Source organism: Apis florea, unplaced genomic scaffold, assembly GCF_048593485.1.
Source record: "Apis florea isolate Af1SG1 unplaced genomic scaffold, ASM4859348v1 contig_2350_pilon, whole genome shotgun sequence".
NCBI lineage: Eukaryota > Metazoa > Arthropoda > Insecta > Hymenoptera > Apidae > Apis > Apis florea.
Genome location: NW_028256565.1, coordinates 2,445,609 through 2,464,579, shown reverse-complemented (window position 1 = coordinate 2,464,579; position 18,971 = coordinate 2,445,609). Strand labels below are relative to the sequence as shown.

Below are 18,971 nucleotides of genomic sequence, written 5' to 3'. Positions count from 1 at the left end.
TTATAGCCTACATAGATTTTTCTAAATTTTTTATTTCATATTTCGATAAACTATAAACTTTAACTTCATTAAATTATAATTTAATTTTTGTTATATTATTAGCATTTTGCATATCATTATGATATGAATTATTCTAACAATACAAAAAAATATATAATTCTACATTTACAATTACAATATGCACTTTATAATGAAAAAAATAATGTAAATATTTAATTATTTATTTATATTTCAAGCACAATTAATTTAAATAATATCTGTAGAAAGACTGTATTTGCACATGAAACAGCTCACGTCCAATCAGATAATAAAATAATTATTGTAATTGAGTATAAACAAATTAAGTAACTGCTATAATTATGTTATGAAATAAGCATGAAAATAAATAATAATCTTGATCTTATATAAATACGTGCTAAAAGTATGCAAATAGAACTGTTTTAAGCACGTGAATTTTGTAAAAATAACAAATTACATATTGTATAATGTACTTGGGAAGAATATTATAATTATTATTCTTGTTATGTTTGATAATACTTCAAATATTCATTTCATAATTGTTAAAATAAAATAATATAATTAAAGTCTCTTAATAGAAAATATTTGACAAATTATAAATCAATTTTTGTTTTGATGGATATTCTATGAGACAACGAATTGCAAGTATGTTTGAACTTTGTGAAATTAAAAATATTTGTTATTTATAAGTAAATATTGTCATTAAAAAAATTAATGTTATGATAAAGATATGCTACAAAAAGAAGTTGCATATATAAAACTTTTTGATATTTATCTATTGCTTCAAATGCTCAAATAAAAAGTGATTGTGCTTGTACTTATAGTTACTGATTTAAAAATGCATTTATTACAAAATCGTAATACTAAGCTTTGTTATTATTATTTCACTTTAAAATTAATTAATTAATTAAAAATATCTTAATTTTATTTGACATATATTTAATTTATAGGAGAAGCATATAAAAATTATTTTTTCATGTTGTAACTCGTTATTATTAATTTACTTTTAATGATGATAATGCAACGAGTTTAAAGCTTCTCTAGTGTGATCAGTCAATACTGAACTATAAAAATATTATATATATACATATATATTATATGAAATAATGTTGAAAATTTTTCTTATTTTTGTGTCATCTAATTTGATAAAAAGAAGTGTGGCTCTTTTAACATGTTAGAATTTTTAACCATGTAATGATTAGACTGCGGAAGTTAATGCAGTATTAGATGCAGATATTATATGTAAGATTAAAAAATTCATGCAATTATGTTTAATCAGATATATATATATATATATATATATATATCTTATATATATAATAGTATATTTACATTATATGTACATTTAAACTTTAGTGATCCTTGATATACATATATATAAATATTGCATACATTTAAAATATAAATTTTTAATTTCCTAAATGTGTATTTTTAATACACATATATTAAAAATTAGAATAAAAATACATAAATCAGTATTTTAATACATTTCAAAATCATAAAAATATTAATACAAGTGTGCTCATATATTTTAATACAGCTTCTAATACACGGATTATTGTGTATAAAAATTATATAAATATAAGTAATGAATACGTTTAATATATGTAAAATAGATATATATATTAATCTTTGATGTTACAATATTAGCTGCCTATTACACAAATTTGTTATGGCAATACTCGACAAAGTAAAAGCATATTTAATTGTTATAATTTATAATGATAAAATTGAATAAATTGACAAATATTTGACAATTACTTGAATTAAATTGTAAAGAAATTCTATATATACAAGAAAGACGAAAACATATACAACAAATATGCAGAATAGAAAATATATTTGTAAATTTTTTTAATGATAAAACATATTTATGTTGAAATCCCTTTGCTTGAAATTCATTTTCTTACTTATTTAATTCCATGTGCACGAACTTCCACAGTCTAGTTATAATAATGCACTTATAGAAAAGTGATAGCTGTAAAAAATATAAGTTTGCACTTGCGCAAAGTTGCGCATTTTTTTCTATTTAATATGCAAATAATAAATAATGCCAAATAAATTTAATTTCAGAATTAACAATATAAATATTAAGTTATATATATTGTAAGTAATATATATTGCTGAATACTATATATGTAATTAATTTGATTGAGGAACTTGTAGGAACCTAATGTTAAGTCAATGTTGAAATCGTTTATGTTGAAAGAGTATAATGTAAACTATTTAAGTTTTACTTACTTACTTTAGATAGAATATTTTTTCCTTAAATTGATGTCAGTCATATTTAAAATTTTTTGCATTAAATAATTTATAATATGCATAAGTAAAGTACTTTTACTCGAATTTCGTCAATAATCTTGCACAACAGACTGTTATGAATATAGATATATCTCCATTTACAACCCTGGCCTTCCACGTTAAAAACACGTTCTGCCTCGATTAAGTTATTTTGCTACTTTTATAAAAACTACTTTTATAAAAAAAAAAAAAGAGAATTTCTTAATAACGTAAGCAAAACAAATGTTAATATCAATTAATGCTATGTGAATTAAAAATAATCAATTGTGAATTACGCAGAAATATTTGCGCACGGTTACATGAATTATGTTTTTTTGATAAATACGTTATATAAATATATAAATATATTCGAATCCTTTTTTCTGGATGATATAGAGATAAAAATTATTTTAATTAAAAAAATTCATATCACTTATATTATGCATTGAATGCAACTTTTCTAAAGAGATAATAATTATTAACAAAATAAGTAATAATTTATTTGATAAAACGTAACATAAAACTTGTAAAACTTATTTTTATTTCATGAATGGTGTATTTTTCATAGATCTTGTCAATTATTTTTTAATTAAATGCCAAATTTATATTTTTGAACAATATTATAAATTACGTAAAAAAGTATATTGAACAAGATTGACAGATTATAATTGTAAATTGCAAACTTAAATTTTCGTTGAGCAACTCCTCCTTTTAATATATTATATCGTAGTATTCTTCGCTTGATAAAACAATTAACAAATACATATTGAATTAACGTTAATATACTCAGTGACATGCAATTAAATAGTAATTTTTAAATGTAATTGAATAGTATAGTGTCACTTGTTGTACAAAAATACAAGATATCCTATTTAGTATTTTGCCGCTGTGTGATCGAGATCGAGGAACGCATGTATTGTGTGTAATAAAGTGTACAGTACAAATTATTCTTCAGCGCATTTTATTTAAAAAAAGGAATGCTCGCAACTTTCAAGCGAAAATCAATTAAATTATTCACAATTTTACCGAATTATAATTTTTTATTATAGTGTTAAAATATTCCAACTTGACATTACTAATATTCGTGAAAAAAATTTTTAATTTTTAGTAATAATAATATAATTGAGTAAGAATCCGTTTTAAATTGAACGCTTCTTTTATACAGAAAACGAAATTGTGTACTTTCAATAAATCGCAAATTTTGTACTTAAAGTTCAATTTTATTGTGTCAAAAAATCAGTCAGAATTATGTCTTCTACATTAGTCATTCAGTCATCAACTGCTTGACGCGATAATTTGCAGAAAAAAATATCTTCGGTTAACTTAAACGATTATTGTAAAAGTATGTCGGCTGTAAAATAAAATTACCTTGTTTATGTACTTAAAAAACTTATATTATTTTTACATTTAACCAGTTATAAACGAAGGTACTACGTTCCTTATAAATTTAAAAAATCACTTTTGATATTATTTCATAACTTTTTATTTTATAATAACGTGGGCTATGAAATAATACAAAATATTGTGTATTTTAAATATTTATTCCTTTTTTTTCATTCAAAGGACAATTTGTTTTTATTATAAGATAACATTATCCTAAGCATTTTCGAGGGTTCCACACCCTGCTGTACCTAAATTATTTTTTATATAACATTTTTTTTTTTTTTATGTCTTCCATCGGTTCACTGATTATTATTAATCCATAGACAAGTTCTTTTTCTTAAATTGGCTCTCCGTAGTTCGATATCACTTATCGCAGTCAATTAATCATTGCTATATTCGACTTATGTTTCTTCTGTTATTACATTCAGTACTGACTTTATACAAATTGGTTTTGAAAGGTTTATGGCTTTTTATCGTCGGTGGTGAAGCGAAGTATCGATAAATTTTTATTATACTAATTCACTCTAATTTTCTTTTATTATTAACTTATTAACTTGATGAAACATATTTTAAAAAATAAGCATTCAAAAATTACCAGAATGTTAAATTTTTTAAAGAAAATAAATATAAAACTAAATTTTGTTGAAAAATAAAGAATAAAATATTTAAGTTGTGTAACAATTTTTCATCTGTATAATAATTAGAAGATATAAGTATTGTATTATATCATAATTGCAATAACTTTAAAATATTGAATAATATTAAATATGATTGTCAATTGATATACTGATTGTTACAAGAGAAAAAATTAATATTTTATAATATACTCAAAAGAAATGTAATTTAATTATCAATGTATAAATTAATAAAGGTAAGACAGTAGTGACTCCAACTCTTAGTGGAAGTGTTTATCATTATCATTATCATTATACTTAAATTACATATAATAATTACACCAAGACTCGCTATTTCTTTGTACAGATGGAGAGGAGTCACTATGCATTATAAAGTATATTCAATAAGTCAAATTCAATATTTTCATAAGATATTTCATTTTTGACACTTCCAGAAATATTTTCTTTAAAATTTTTTATAAGAATGTTTTGTACATTTACCACCGACGATAAATATCACAAAACGAGGGAAGTTTACAACTCGTTTATCGACTCGCATAGTTTATTTTAATAAGGGCCCTGCATACGTCAAAGCATGCATCCAAATCTAGCTACATCACAGGCGCCATATCTACCTATACTCTCTATCTTATATTATGTTCAATGTCATACTTTGTGTTTACCATAAATGAACATTTATCTTTGTTCATTAATGATTTGAAATAAACTAAAGATTGGTAATTGTGGCAAAAATATTAAAAATATAACAACGTAATGGTCGCATACATACATACACCTTACGCAGCACAACGAATGCAGGGCTCATCAAGGGGCTGCAATTTTAAGTTCAGAAATATACCTCATTCAACACCTTAGAATATAAATCGTTTTGAAAAGAGTGTTATATTACACTGATGGATTGACTGCTATGATATTTCTTCTTTCAATGAACATTACAAGATATACTTGCATGTATTATAATGATATACGTTTCTATTGTTTGGCAAGAGAAACGTATTAAGAAAATGTATATTTAAATGTCTGTAAGTGTATATATGTATATATATCACTTGATCTTTTGATGGTATAGTCTCTGATATATTACTTAATATCAGTCAATATTAATACAACCAAATTTAGGAGCTTCTTCTTGCCATGTATTATACTTCAATTGAAGTAAAACTGGAAAATTTGTACATATGATGCTGCAGTCAAAATACCAATAAACTTGTTGGAACAGGTATATGACAGAACAGTTTTTGCAAACGCCCCAAGGGCAAATGTATCATATGTAACAATTAGTTGATGTTGATCAATGATCAATTTCATTGCGTGGGGTATTGTGGCATGGTGTATGTTACCATAGCAGGTTGCTGACCTGGTGGCAATGGTGCAGTTGCAGTCGGTGGTGCAGCAGTCGCTTGTGCAGGTTGCCATGTACCTGCACCAGGAGCAGGCATTCGCATACTATTCATATATTGAGCCTGTTGTCCATAATATTGACCATAGTACTGAGCAGGCTGTAAAAATTGACCTTGCATTTGTGGATATCCTTGTGGATACCAATAACTCATTTGTTGGCCATATCCATATGCATATTGTCCAGCTCCAGCTGTAACCTATTGTATAAAAAACAAAATATATATTTTAATATTTTTTTAATTTATTATAATTGTAAAATATAAATATAAATAAAAAAATTAATGATAAAATATATAAATGAAATAAAAGAATATACATATTAAAATTACCTGTTGAGCTTGATGATTTGCATTTGGGCCCACACTGTTGGGATCTCCATTTTCTTTTCCCCAAAAACATTTGACAATACTACCGTTAATTTCTGTATTATGTGTTGATTCTATGGCATGAGTAGCAGCTTCCTTAGTAGTAAACTTTATGAAAGCATATCCTTTATCCTTAAATACTCTTATATCTTGTATAGTACCAAAAGGAGAAAATGTTTTGGTTATCAGGTCATCTGTAATGCCATTTGTAAAACCTCCACAGTATACTGTGCAATTAGTTGGACTACTTTGGTTATATACCTATTAATAGTAATATATATAAATTATTAAATAAATTTAATTATTTCTATCCCCACAAATTAAATTATTATATTATATTTTCATTATATATAAAGAAAATATAATTAATGTTTTATTTTTTGAAATTTAAAACATACCTCTTCATAATTAGGTTTACTATTATTTGAATGTCGTGGCCTTTCAGATCGAGGTGGTGGTGGTTTCCTAGTTGACCAATTTGTCCTGATGCTTCTAGATCCAAGCCACTGACCATTCATAGCTGCTATCGCTGCTTCAGCTTCAGACTTTTTGACAAATGATACAAAGGCATATCCTTTACTTTTCATGGTTTGTGGATCGCGGACAATTCTACAATTGCTAATTTCGCCAAAAGGCGCGAATGCTTCTTTTAAAGTTTGTGTTTCAATTTCTGGCGAAAGATCGCCGACAAATATGTGATGGTGATTACTCGTATCCAACTTCGGCTGATTTCCAGGGCTCGTTGCCCAGTTAACCTTCATTTCCTTATTCAGGAAGGATCGCTTGTTCATGGCGGCTAGCGCTGTAGCCGCGCATTGATGATTCGTAAATTCAACAAAAGCATATGGATCGTTTCCTGGTTCCCGTATAATCTTGCATCCTTTAACAGCACCTATTTGTGAAAAAAGTGCGCACAAGAGTTCCTCCGACACCGAAGTGTCTAGATTTCCCACATAGAGCGTTCGCGGATTACTTTCTTCGCTCATGCTCGCTCTTTCAGAACCCCTGTACTTCCTTATTTAACTAATTTCCTTACTTTCCTTGGGCTTAATTTATGGTTCACACGTTCAGTGCGTGATACGTGCATTTACCTCGACCCCAGCATCAGAATTCAGATTTTCTCGCCTTTTCCAAAGAACACGGACGGTTGAACGCGAAGCTACACCCAGCCTCTACGTCATACTAACATAAAATGGCCGCTCTCCTGCTTCACTACTTTCCCTTCAATCATCCACGTAAACTTTCGTATTCTACCGATTAACTTACTTAAAACTATGTTTTCTTCACGCCTATTCAGTTCCTTTTATCTACCTACCTAAAGTTTATTAAATTGACTTGAATAACTCAAAACTTTATTAGCTAAAGTGTAAAGAACACGTGTTTTTGTATCATCCGTCGAAGATTTCATAACAGGTAGCGCGAAAACGCTTGTGAATCATTGGCCTACAAAATTCACTAGACAATCACTTTTTTAAGGTTGATTTTCATAAAATCTTCCAATATTAATATTACTTGCTTATCCTTCACAAGGTGACAATAATTAATCATAATGACTATTAAAAATATGTACAATATATATATTTATAAAAATTTATAAATATATTTTATAAATTTATTTTTAATATTTTATTTTATTTATTCAGAAAAAATATGTACATTGAAAAATAAAATAAAATAAATTATTTTTATATTAGTTTTATCATTATATCAAAATAGAAATTTATAATTAAGATTTAAAATTAAAAGAAATTTATTTTGTCATTTTTATAAATTTTAATAGATCATATTCTATATTTTAATTAAATATCCTATATTTTAATAAAACATAATTATTTAGCATATAATAAATATTATTTAAATACAAAAATATTGAAATAAAATTATTTTATTATTTAGATTAAGACAAATGGCATTTACAAATAAACATTTCAACATCAACAAATGGAAAAAAATATTATGAAAAATAGTAAGGATTTTTCATTTCAATTTAAACTATTATTATAAAGTTGTCATTTGTTTTAATATACATACAAAATATTTTTGGATAGATAAAAATGTTGAAGAACGATTTCATTAATTATATTTGTTAATAATACATTTTAATTTTATTTAATTGTAAAACATATATTCTATATTTAATATTAATATTATAATAAAAATAATTTTGATGAAAGATTTCAAATTAAATAATTAATACATTATTATATAATTATATTATTGATAATAAAAATAAGAAAACACTTTTTTTTACTGGCAACGAAATTCTTATTTGTAATATTTAATATAAATATATTTTTTTTTCTATTTAGAAAAGGGGGTAAATAAAGATAGATAGATAGATAGAGGAAAAAAAAAGATAGATAGATAGATCGATAGATATATAAAGAAAGAGAGAGAGAGAGAGAGAGAGAGAGAGAACCGAATTTTAGTAAAATTTAATTTACAAAATGAGTTTCTTATAAATTGTCATTATATATGAACAAATCATTAATAAAAATATTTGTATTAATTGATCTTTTAACTACCTATCCTGTAAATAATTATATTTTCATAAGGTAAAATAAATTTTATTATTGACATTAAAAATGCAAAAAATTTATCAAATTTTAACAAATATTTTGTAAAAGATATTTTTTATATTGCACTTTATACATATATTTTATAGTTATATAAACAGGATTAATTTTTTCACGTTCATAATTTCTTTTTACATGCCAGCTTATATGAACAAAAAATACATTTATAAAATCAAATATACAAACTTAAATTGTATAGTAATAAAATTCATTGGTTTGTGGCTATTCAGTCTTTATAATATATAAAAATTACATTAATATTATATGAATCATGAAATATGTCTTATTTTATATTTTTTTTAATAAACTATAAAATTATTCATGCGTTAAAATTTCCTCGTTATTTACATTATAATAATAAAAATAAGAATATTAAACAACAAATTATTAATACGAAATATAAAACGAAAATACTTATTAAATATTTTTGTGATGATTTTGAGTATTATGATGTTAAGTATCTATACAACTTATATATACATCAAATATGGAAAAATTATTTAAACTATAATACTTTGCCTTTGATTTGTTATGTTTGAAATTGGGTAACAAGTAGCTTTGTTGCTTTGGCAATATCATAAACACATGAACGTACTTGTTGGAGGCATCTATCCATATGTTCTGTATCACTAGTACATCTTTGAAGACCAGAACATTCTGCTTGAAGTCTACCTGTATTACCATTTAATTGTCTTAGAGCAGATCTGACGTTTTCCTCAATAGGATTCTATAATATAATTTAAATGTTTTTATATAAACTTTTGTTTATATTTAAACAAAAACTACGTATCTTACTTGAGGAAATATAGCTGTGAGTTCAGCAACAGCAACACGAATTCTTTCTGCACAAGGTACAAAAGCTTCTCGTTGTTTTGGATCTTGCATGGCCATCCATAATTCCCGAATTCTTTTTGTAACTTGTTCAGTTCTTCTAGTAACTTCTTCGCTAGAAGGAAGATTAGGAGCTCCATAGTCCCATAGACTTTGTGTATTGCCACGAGACACTGTCTCTGAATCGCGTTTTGACTATATTTTATATTTATAAATAGAAATATTAAATAAATCTTATAAAATAAAATTTATAATTATAAATCAAAGATTTTATCATTGATATTAATACCTGGCAAATAGATGTTGACCATGAATTTGGTTTTCGTAAACCTTCTCTTGTTTCATACATAGACGCAGGTCGTTGATTAGTTCGACTAAGAGATGTTTTTATATCAAGTACTGGCTCTAATTCTGGTTCTTGTTCTCCGCTAACATGACCATTAATAACCGCATCAGTAGATCCTTTTAGCTATATTTTTTATATGTTTTAGATTTCAATTCATAATATATTATGGCAATATTAAATATTTATCTTACATGAATCATTTGTTTTAGTTCATTATTTTCATGTGTCAGTTGTTCTATAGTATTTTGTAATGTAGAAATCTGTTCACGGAGATCCCTGACAGTAGATTCAGAGAGAGTTAATTGCTTTTTCAAAACTTCTACAACAGATGGAAGCCCCTTGGCTAATGGAGCAAAAGCTTCCTGCAATATCATTTTAATAATGATGAAATTTTATTTTTGCATAAAGAAAAAAAAATGTTATCATTACATCACTCTATGTGGTTGTTGCAAAATAAAACATATGATCAATATTTATATTATAAATTTTAGTGAATTATATATTATAAAAGATGCACAAGCACCTCTTTGGCTGCACATGCACTAACAGACCTGTGCACTTGTCTAATAACATTGTCTACAGAAGAGCCATGTACTTAGCCGATTCCTTATGCTTCTTTTTGTTATTAAAGCTGGTACCTTTAATATGTTACCACTTTATCTATTTTTATATAATTTTATCTATTTCTTAAATATAATAAATTGTCCTTTCTTTTTAAATTTCATGACATAATTTCTGTATTTATATCATCTTCTTTAATTTTTAAGCAGTTTAATACCTACTTCATTATCCATTTTAAATTGTGTTGAATATTCAGGCATTGTATTGTCAGCCGATGTCAATGCATAATCATCATCAGAAGCTACACTATCATATAAAGGTTCATCATCAGACATTTGTGATCCATATTTTCCATGTTGCTCTTTACGAAGTATGGAAATAGCTGGATCTATAAATACTATATACATTGACATAATGGATAAATTATAAAAAAATATATAATCTGAATAATTTTATATAAACCTTGTAAGGGCGCATTATTTGCAAGCATATGTCTTCTGCGAGCTTCAATAAGAATATCTATAATAAGTGTAGCAAATTCCTTTGGTGTAAATCTTGCTAATTTTTGTCTACCTTGATTTCTTGTGGATGATAATTGTGGATTAACTGGTAGAAAAGGTACAGTACATTTTTCTGGTGAAGATGCAGTTCCAAACCAAACTATTTAAAAAATATAAAATAAAAATAATTAATATTCCTGTTCATCATAAATATAATATTCATAATAGTTTATTATTTAAAAATCATATTACATATTTAAATTAATCATAATGTAATTTAAAATTAGAAACTATTGAAAAATCGAAATTTTTAAATTCAACTCACCTTTCCTTTAAAATGATGCAATAAAAAAAGCATGCATATTAATAACATAATAAATAAAACTAGAAATTAATATAATATAATATATACATATAATGATTTGAATGCATGTTTTATATATGTATATAATATAAATATATATAACATTAATATTTATAAAAAATTATTTAATAATATACATTACAGAAAAATATATACTCAATTGAAAAACTATATTATAAATTATTATTATACTAATCTATTCATTTCTTAAAATCACTATTTATATAAAATAAATATATGTTATTATTTATATTTATATATTATTTGTTCTTACTTTCTTCATTTTCTCTTCGATCTACTTCATCATAAACATCCATTGCCAATTCTTCCAATAAATGATTTGATAACTAAAGAAAAAAAAATTTATATATTATAGTTCATATTTAAAATTTTTACTTATATATATATAAATATATTTATATATATACTTACCATTTGTAATTTATTTCTTCCTTCTAAGCACAAATCACTTTGTTCCAATAATAATGTACATTCAGGAATAATTATATGTTCATCCATTTTATGATTTGGTTTACGTAAACATATAAAATATGTCAGTCTATCTGTTACTTCATACATACATTCAATTAAACGATCAGATAAATCTATATGTCCTGCCATTCTAAACAAAAGTTTAACTGTCAAATCTAAATAATTTTATTTTTTATTTTATCAATAAAATAATATTTTCTCTCTTGTTATATACTTAGCAATTTCAGCAGGTGTTTGTCCATTTGAATCAACCATATTAGGATTACCACCATTAGCTATTAAAAGTTCTAACTGTAAAGCTTGACCTGCTCTAGCAGCTACATGCAAAGGTGTTGTACCTTTTTCCTATAATATTATATATTTCATCAAATGTCTCTACAATTAAATTATATAATAATTGTTTTTTTTTTCAGAATTACCTTATAAAAATAACTTGGATTAGCACCTTGTGCAAGTAATCTTAAAGAAGTTTCTAAATTACTTGTACGAACACTACTATGCAACTGCCTACTTAATTCTTCTTCACTACAACATTCTTCCTTACTTGGATGTAATATGAATGCTAAATGTTGATGTTTTGCTTTAATAAAATCCGTTTTTATTGGACTATAAAAATAATTAAATTAAATTTTTAATTTAATTATTAATAATTATTTATTATTTTATATTATTTTACAAAAATGATTATACTAACTGTAATGAATCTTTAGCTTGTGGCTTTCTCCTATTAATTTTTGAATTATTAGGATCTAAAAGGGAATGTTCCCAAATACTGTTTGCTCCATTATCATTTAATGTATGCACCATCTATAAGATATTATTCATTATTTTTTAAACTATAAATTTTACATAATTTTAATAGTAATTTTTACTAACATTAAGTAAATTTGTGTGCCAAATACTCTTATGAAGAGATTTTATTTGAGATATATGACGACCAAGACTACGATGTATACCACAACAATCATCACATAATAAAATTGCTCTGTTTAATGAAGCCCATCCTGGTTCTAAAAATAGTTCATATAAAAATATTTATTATTATAGTTTCCAAATAAATTATTATTAATAAATTAACATAATAAATATAATAACATAAAAAATATAAAATAACAAATTTTAATAATTTTTTTCTGAATATTATAAAAAATACAATAAGCGTATAAAAATTATGATTAAAATATATTTTTTCTAATTTATATAATATATATATATATAACGAATATAAATAAGTAAATAACATTAACCTTCATTAAGTAATTTAATTAGTTTTAATCAATTAAAGAACAATTTTTTATTGACATAAGATTATGAAATATTAGTAAAAGATTAAAAAAATTAAATAAAGCTTATGTATTAAATAAATCATTAGAAGAAAAGAATGCATTTACCAAGGGCTCCGCAATCAGCGCATATATCCGTATTAACTCTATGCTTCGGCCGAGCCATTCTCTTTATATTTATTTCGCTAAAATACGAGAGTTAGATTTGTTATAAGAAGTTTAAGAGACATAACATAATACACAAATTGTTTTAAAAATAATATAAAAAACTAATTTAGAAACAAGAACTCCTAGTTTAAATGTCATTATACAGTTAATGATTTCACTCTGACAGAAACCATCCCTAGTAAGCTTATGTGAGAGTAGTTATGCCATTGATTGAGTATCCTAAAAGACACGCAATCATATACGATATACTTTTACTTTATATTACATACTTTACATTATTTTATTTTAACCTATCTTAATTACATTTTGTATTAAAAATATTTTGATAATTTTATTATAAATATGTTTATATATTTATACGTTTTTGATAAAAAATTAATATTATTTTATATATTAATATTTTATATTAGAAGGAATAATATTCTCAATTTGTAAAAATTAAATTATAATTAATTGAAAATTCAAAATTGGTATTTTATTAAGTACAAATAAATATAAGTTCATAAAAATATATATTAATTTTTATTCAATAAAAATATATATATATATGTACACATATTAAGCTCAAATTTAAAGCTTAAGAATACACATCATTAATATATATAAATAAAAATATTAAATATATTATGCAATGAAATTATACATTAACTAATAATATAAATTATACAGGATGTTCTGTAATTGATGGTATACTTTGTATATGTATATATAGTATTATTAATAATATTTTACATTAATATTCATATAGGATTTGTACTCACATTAAAATAAACTATAAATTAACTGGATATTTTTACAATGTTTCAATTCATTATAATTAAAAAAAATTCATAATTAAGAATCTGGTGATTCAGAATATAAAGTATGAAGATCTGTAAGCAATTTATTTGATATATATGTTACATTGAGAACAGATTTATCTACATCATCCATCTGACATAAGGATTTAAATTTTTTACCATCTGGAGTTTCTAAGAAATTTATACTTGACTTTAAAGCCATATATTCTCTAAATGATCGTTTTTGTTTATACTTTGTAATTATAGGAGTATTTGGTTGAATTGAATAATCATGATTAGGTTTTACATGCATAATATTAAGTTGATTTTCTAATTCTAGAAAACTTCTGTCTGTTTCAATATCAGATCTTATATTCCAATCTTTATTATTTTCTTTATTTTCATCATTTTGAATTGAATTATTTTTATTTGAAAACTCTGTAACTTGTGAAATATGTAAAATAGGTGTTTTTAATTGTTCTTCTGCATATTGAATTGATTTACAACAAGTTTTTAATTCAATTTCTTTATTTGTCATAGTATTTTCTTTTAATTCAATATTGGAAAGTGTAATTTCTTTATCATTTGTACATAATAATCTTGTGACAAATGCTAATGTTGATTTTAACTTAATCACATTTTTTTCTGTTTCTTCTAATGTTGATTTTAATTTAATCATATTTTTTTCTGTTTTTTTTAATAAATCTTTTAATTCACATTCCAAATGAATAATTTTGTCTTTATTTATACAGATTATCTCAGATGATTCATATTCCATATTCACATTAGTTTCAGAAGCTAATAGCTTTATATCCTGAATACAATTACATAAATTTTGAATACAATCATCTTTTTTTAAAGGAGATTTTATGGATATGTTATATTTTGAAACATTTTTGTTTGGACTCATAGAATTTTTTTCAAATTCATTATTATTTGTTATTACTTGTTGAGAAGATTCATAGTTAGAAAAAATTGGAGATTTTGGAGTAACAAGTAATGCTTCATGTTGTTGAACATTTATATCACTAAATTTTGATCTTGAATAATCAGAAAATTGAATATTTTTCTCTTCATTTACTTCTCCATTGTTAATAGAATTAATATTGATGTTTGAGGAATCAGTTATGATTTTATTTGCAGGTTCAACATTTACTTCATTTGTTTTTTTTAATGTTTTAAATATTTGTGAATTCTTACTTATTTTCTCAGAATAGTTTTGTATGAATTTATCTTTTATAGTATTTGGTGGAATTAATGAACTTTTTCTTATCGGTTTAGAAATTTTTTTATGAAACTGTTCATTAATTACAATTTTATTTAATTGATTTTTATCTTCATTGTTGTCTTTTGTATTTGTAGAAATTGCACTAAAATTAAGAATTCTACGTGCACTTTTCTTAGAAGATTGAATATAAGTACTTGTTTCTAATAACAATAAAATTATACATTAATCTATTGAAAAATATTCAAATAAATATAATTTTATACTAACCACTTTGTTCTTTATTTATTCCTGAATATTTTTTATTTGATAATGTTCCCAATCTTTCAGGTTGTGCTCTTTTACGTACTGAAATGCACACTCATTTTTATAAATATTTACATCATTTATATAAAAAAAATTAAAAATTTTTAATAAATATATGTATTTACCACTGTCTTTTTGAATAGTTTTTAAATTTTCAGATTGTCCAAGTAATTGTGCAATTTTAATTGGTTGAGGTCTTTTACAATCTATGAAATAAAAATTTAATTATTATTAAATTAACAAAAAACGAAAGATTAAATAAAAAATTTATCGAAATTACCTTTTTTATTTGTTAATTTTGAACATGTTGAATATTCTGTCATTCTAATTAACTGTAATTGTTTATCTTTAGATTTACCCTAAGAAAATATAAATATGAAAATATTTGTAGATGAATTACATATTAAAAATTTTTATACTTACAGTTGAATTAGATTTAACAAACATTATTTTTATTTTTTAATTAAATAATATAATTTCCACAATATTTCACATCATAAATTTCTATTTTAAATTATTTTTTATTTTATTAATCACTATAATGTATGATAATAATAAAATATTTTTTAATTATTAAATTATAAATATAAATAACATTTAAATGTAAAGATAATACATAAAGAAATTTAAATTTCTTCTAATTTAACGGATTATAATCATAAAATATAACAATAAATAGATCTGTAAACGACAAAGTAGATTTCAGTTATATGAAATGGTGCATTTACATTGCATAAACACATGATATACCAATGAAAAGAGTGAACTCACATTCCATATACCGCGCGTTTAGTTTGTGATTCTAAATGCATAAGTTACAAATATGAGTTAAACATTAAGTAATGATAATTTTGGTGAACATTTATGTATATATATAATATTTACTGCGTGATTTGTTATCTGTTATGAACAAGTACTATACAAAATGTAAAAAGTTTTGCGCAGATTTCTTATCTATAGTTAGCTATTCCCCAAAGTCACATCTATCGGCCATTTTGTTAAATTTATTTCTAAACGTATCCCCTCCAAATTGAAAACAACCGAAGGTTGACGCTGTTCTCGATCTCGATAAAGTATTTTTGGTTAGGTTAATAGCTGTATAGAGGATATTTAACAGTAAGTAAATTATTATGATTGCGTCTATTTCTATTAATATTGAATTGAGATAAAAAATTTCTATGCGTTCATGAAGAAGTACTACTTTAATACAGTTCGTAATGTGTAATTGGATGGAAGGAGGCTTGGAATAAAGAGAGGCTATGGCTACTGCTTTGATCATATGTAAAATACTGTTACCCGATCGGCCACCCTTTGTTTTTCATTACCGATTTATTTGGCACTTCTTTCAGTTGATTCGTTCGTGCAAAACAATTTTCTATTTCGAAATACTTCTTATAACCTCTAAAGTCATAACCTATATAATATAACCTTAGATGTCAACATATTAAATATTCGTTGTTTAAAAAATTTAGTGGAAATGTTCTTAGAAAGTTTTAAAATTATAATTGACAGACAATTTTGAATTTCTGTAATGTGTGTCATCTAAGTTAGTTTTATATGCAATTTTCTTTAATATTGCATCTTATGTTATCAATATTATATTTTATTAAATAAACTTAATTTATTATTATTAAAAAATTTATAGAAACAAATTTTTTGTTACAAATTTATATGTATATATAATTAATAAGTAAAACTAATTATTTTCTTATTATAATGACATATATAATTCTTTAATTCATATTATTTTGATTTTATCTGAAAATTAAATAATTATATACAGAAAAATTTTATTTTTTAAATTAAAATTATATCTTTTGAAATTTAATTTTATAAATGTAATTAAATTAATTATATTAATTTTGGTTAACTTTATATAAGTTATATTTATTATATATAATATGAATTTTTTATATTTATGTGTATATATATTAACTTACATCTTTCTTTCTTTTATATGATTATGCTATTGTAAATATGTATTTAATAATATTTAATAATAAATGAAAATCAAAGAAATTAAACAAATAAAATAATTGTTATAATAATTAAAATCAAAATTCTTATGTTTCAGTGATTTCAGTGATCAAATAATTTTATATTATAACAAAATGGATGTTGCTGGAGATTTGACATTACAATGGGTGGAGGAGGTGGGAAATGTCATTCACGAAGAAGTAATATATGGTTTAGAGGCACAGCTTGTTGGAGCAGAAGAAGAAGTAATAGGGGCTTGCGAAGAAGTTGCAATAGAGGAAACAGTAGAATCAGTTCCCAATGTAACTTCTACGACAGAATCAGAAATACTAATGGTACCACAATCGAATGACATGGAATCTATTTATATAGTTCCACAAGATCAAGGTCATGACTATCTCAATATACAGGTTACAGAGGAAGTAATTGCAGATAATTGGGATAGATCTGGTCCAGAAGATGGGTAAGTTTAAATAAAATATTTTTTCAAATTAAATTTAATAAAATGAATGATTAATACATTTATATTTTGAAGGGTTGAAATACCTGAAACAAAAGTGTCCCATGAAAATCTGCTTGAATATGATGATATGGAAATACCATTGCCAATTGATCAAGATTCTTATACAAATAGTAGACCTTATCCATGTGACTTTTGTAGCAGAAGGTTTAGAAAAAAAGCAAATTTAATGAATCATATGGTAGCACATCAGACAGATCGTCCTCATGGTTGTAATTTATGTGGAGCACGTTATGCAAGAAAATGTGATCTTATGAATCATTTAAAGATTCATGCATATGCACCATCTAGAGATGGTTTAGAGGATGATTTAAATGATGATGATTCGTTAATACCAGAGGAAGAAGAAACTACTAAAGGTAGACGTAAAAAAGTTCAATCAAGTGTACCTAGAAAACGTAAAAATAATTCTGCTATTTCTAAACGCAATATGGAAGATAGTAAAATGGAAATGGGCAAATATGTCAATAAATCTTATGATTATGTTGACGAGGATATGCGTCTTTTGGAAGAAATGACTAGTAGAAATTCTGCGCGCAGTGGTAACTATGCTTCAAGCTCAAGATGGACTGAACAAATGTCACCTGTATCAACTGAACCTCAAGCACCACGTTGGCCTATAACTGATCCAACAAAACCATATGTGTGTCAATATTGTGGTGTTGGTTTTGCAAGAGAAAAAGCACTTGCATCTCATGCACGTATACATGGTGGTGATAGTCCATTTGAATGTACATCATGTGGTGACATGTTTTGGGATGTTAATAGTTTAAGAGAACATGTTCGTGTCAAACATGGTGGTACAGTACAATCTGATACAGAAGAATATGATAATGATGCTACATATACAGGAGATGAAAGATTTGGGGAATTTTATTGCAATACTTGTGGTGTTCCTTTTCACCGTTTGGATTTACTTAAACGTCATCAAAAGTAAGATAATTTTATGACAATAGAAAAA

At 24.4% G+C, this 18,971-nt stretch overlaps 4 protein-coding genes across 10 annotated transcripts in view; 1 reads left to right on the top strand and 3 right to left on the bottom strand.

Moving 5' to 3' along the window:
- Positions 1 to 3,497: 3,497 nt before the first annotated feature.
- On the bottom strand, positions 3,498 to 8,612 carry Rox8 (TIA1 cytotoxic granule associated RNA binding protein Rox8). The gene is made up of 3 exons (XM_003696555.4): positions 6,481 to 8,612; positions 6,047 to 6,343; positions 3,498 to 5,914 (listed from the first exon to the last, which is right to left on the bottom strand). The coding sequence occupies exons 1-3, from the start codon at positions 7,066 to 7,068 to the stop codon at positions 5,621 to 5,623; spliced, it is 1,179 nt and encodes a 392-aa protein (XP_003696603.1). The 5' UTR covers positions 7,069 to 8,612; the 3' UTR covers positions 3,498 to 5,620.
- A 21-nt stretch (positions 8,613 to 8,633) lies between these two features.
- Git (ARF GTPase-activating protein GIT1) lies at positions 8,634 to 13,411 on the bottom strand. Of its 2 annotated transcripts, none has more exons than XM_003696551.4 (13): positions 13,144 to 13,411; positions 12,629 to 12,762; positions 12,447 to 12,559; positions 12,172 to 12,358; positions 11,967 to 12,097; positions 11,693 to 11,882; positions 11,535 to 11,607; positions 10,859 to 11,056; positions 10,618 to 10,793; positions 10,027 to 10,197; positions 9,779 to 9,958; positions 9,454 to 9,684; positions 8,634 to 9,385 (listed from the first exon to the last, which is right to left on the bottom strand). In XM_003696551.4, exons 1-13 carry the CDS (start codon positions 13,199 to 13,201, stop codon positions 9,188 to 9,190), a joined length of 2,040 nt encoding a protein of 679 aa, XP_003696599.2. In that variant the 5' UTR covers positions 13,202 to 13,411; the 3' UTR covers positions 8,634 to 9,187. The 2 variants fall into 2 exon arrangements, with proteins under 2 accessions (XP_003696599.2, XP_012345574.2); XM_012490120.3 differs by having other exon boundaries at positions 10,618 to 10,784.
- A 287-nt stretch (positions 13,412 to 13,698) lies between these two features.
- Positions 13,699 to 16,833, bottom strand: LOC100869312 (uncharacterized). 2 transcript variants are annotated; one of them, XM_086905082.1, is made up of 6 exons: positions 16,810 to 16,833; positions 15,937 to 16,049; positions 15,794 to 15,872; positions 15,639 to 15,719; positions 15,478 to 15,555; positions 13,699 to 15,410 (listed from the first exon to the last, which is right to left on the bottom strand). In XM_086905082.1, exons 2-6 carry the CDS (start codon positions 15,958 to 15,960, stop codon positions 14,038 to 14,040), a joined length of 1,635 nt encoding a protein of 544 aa, XP_086761208.1. In that variant the 5' UTR covers positions 15,961 to 16,049; positions 16,810 to 16,833; the 3' UTR covers positions 13,699 to 14,037. The 2 variants fall into 2 exon arrangements, with proteins under 2 accessions (XP_086761208.1, XP_012345584.1); XM_012490130.3 differs by lacking the exon at positions 16,810 to 16,833 and having other exon boundaries at positions 15,937 to 16,192.
- Positions 16,506 to 18,971, top strand: part of LOC100864562 (uncharacterized) — a 13,515-nt gene continuing 11,049 nt past the window's right edge. For all 5 annotated transcript variants that reach the window (XR_015291223.1, XR_015291224.1, XM_086905078.1 and 2 more), the window contains exons 1-3: positions 16,506 to 16,629; positions 17,588 to 17,953; positions 18,026 to 18,943. Coding sequence is in view for 3 of the 5 variants with exons in the window: in XM_086905078.1 (XP_086761204.1) it covers positions 17,625 to 17,953; positions 18,026 to 18,943 (1,247 nt within the window). In the remaining 2 variants the exon portion in view is untranslated. The remainder of the gene's footprint in view (positions 16,630 to 17,587; positions 17,954 to 18,025; positions 18,944 to 18,971) is intronic.

Coding starts and splice junctions, on each gene's coding strand:
- Rox8 (XM_003696555.4), bottom strand. CDS start 7,068: ATGAGCGAAGAAAGTAATCCGCGAACGCTCTATGTGGGAAATCTAGAC. Junction 6,344..6,480: donor GTAAACCTAATTATGAAGAG/GTATGTTTTAAA, acceptor TACTATTAATAG/GTATATAACCAAAGTAGTCC. Junction 5,915..6,046: donor CAAATCATCAAGCTCAACAG/GTAATTTTAATA, acceptor TTTATACAATAG/GTTACAGCTGGAGCTGGACA.
- Git (XM_003696551.4), bottom strand. CDS start 13,201: ATGGCTCGGCCGAAGCATAGAGTTAATACGGATATATGCGCTGATTGC. Junction 11,883..11,966: donor ACACCTGCTGAAATTGCTAA/GTATATAACAAG, acceptor ACTTTTGTTTAG/AATGGCAGGACATATAGATT. Junction 9,386..9,453: donor TCACAGCTATATTTCCTCAA/GTAAGATACGTA, acceptor ATTATATTATAG/AATCCTATTGAGGAAAACGT.
- LOC100869312 (XM_086905082.1), bottom strand. CDS start 15,960: ATGTTTGTTAAATCTAATTCAACT. Junction 15,720..15,793: donor AAAATTAACAAATAAAAAAG/GTAATTTCGATA, acceptor TTTATTTCATAG/ATTGTAAAAGACCTCAACCA. Junction 15,411..15,477: donor AATAAATAAAGAACAAAGTG/GTTAGTATAAAA, acceptor TATTGTTATTAG/AAACAAGTACTTATATTCAA.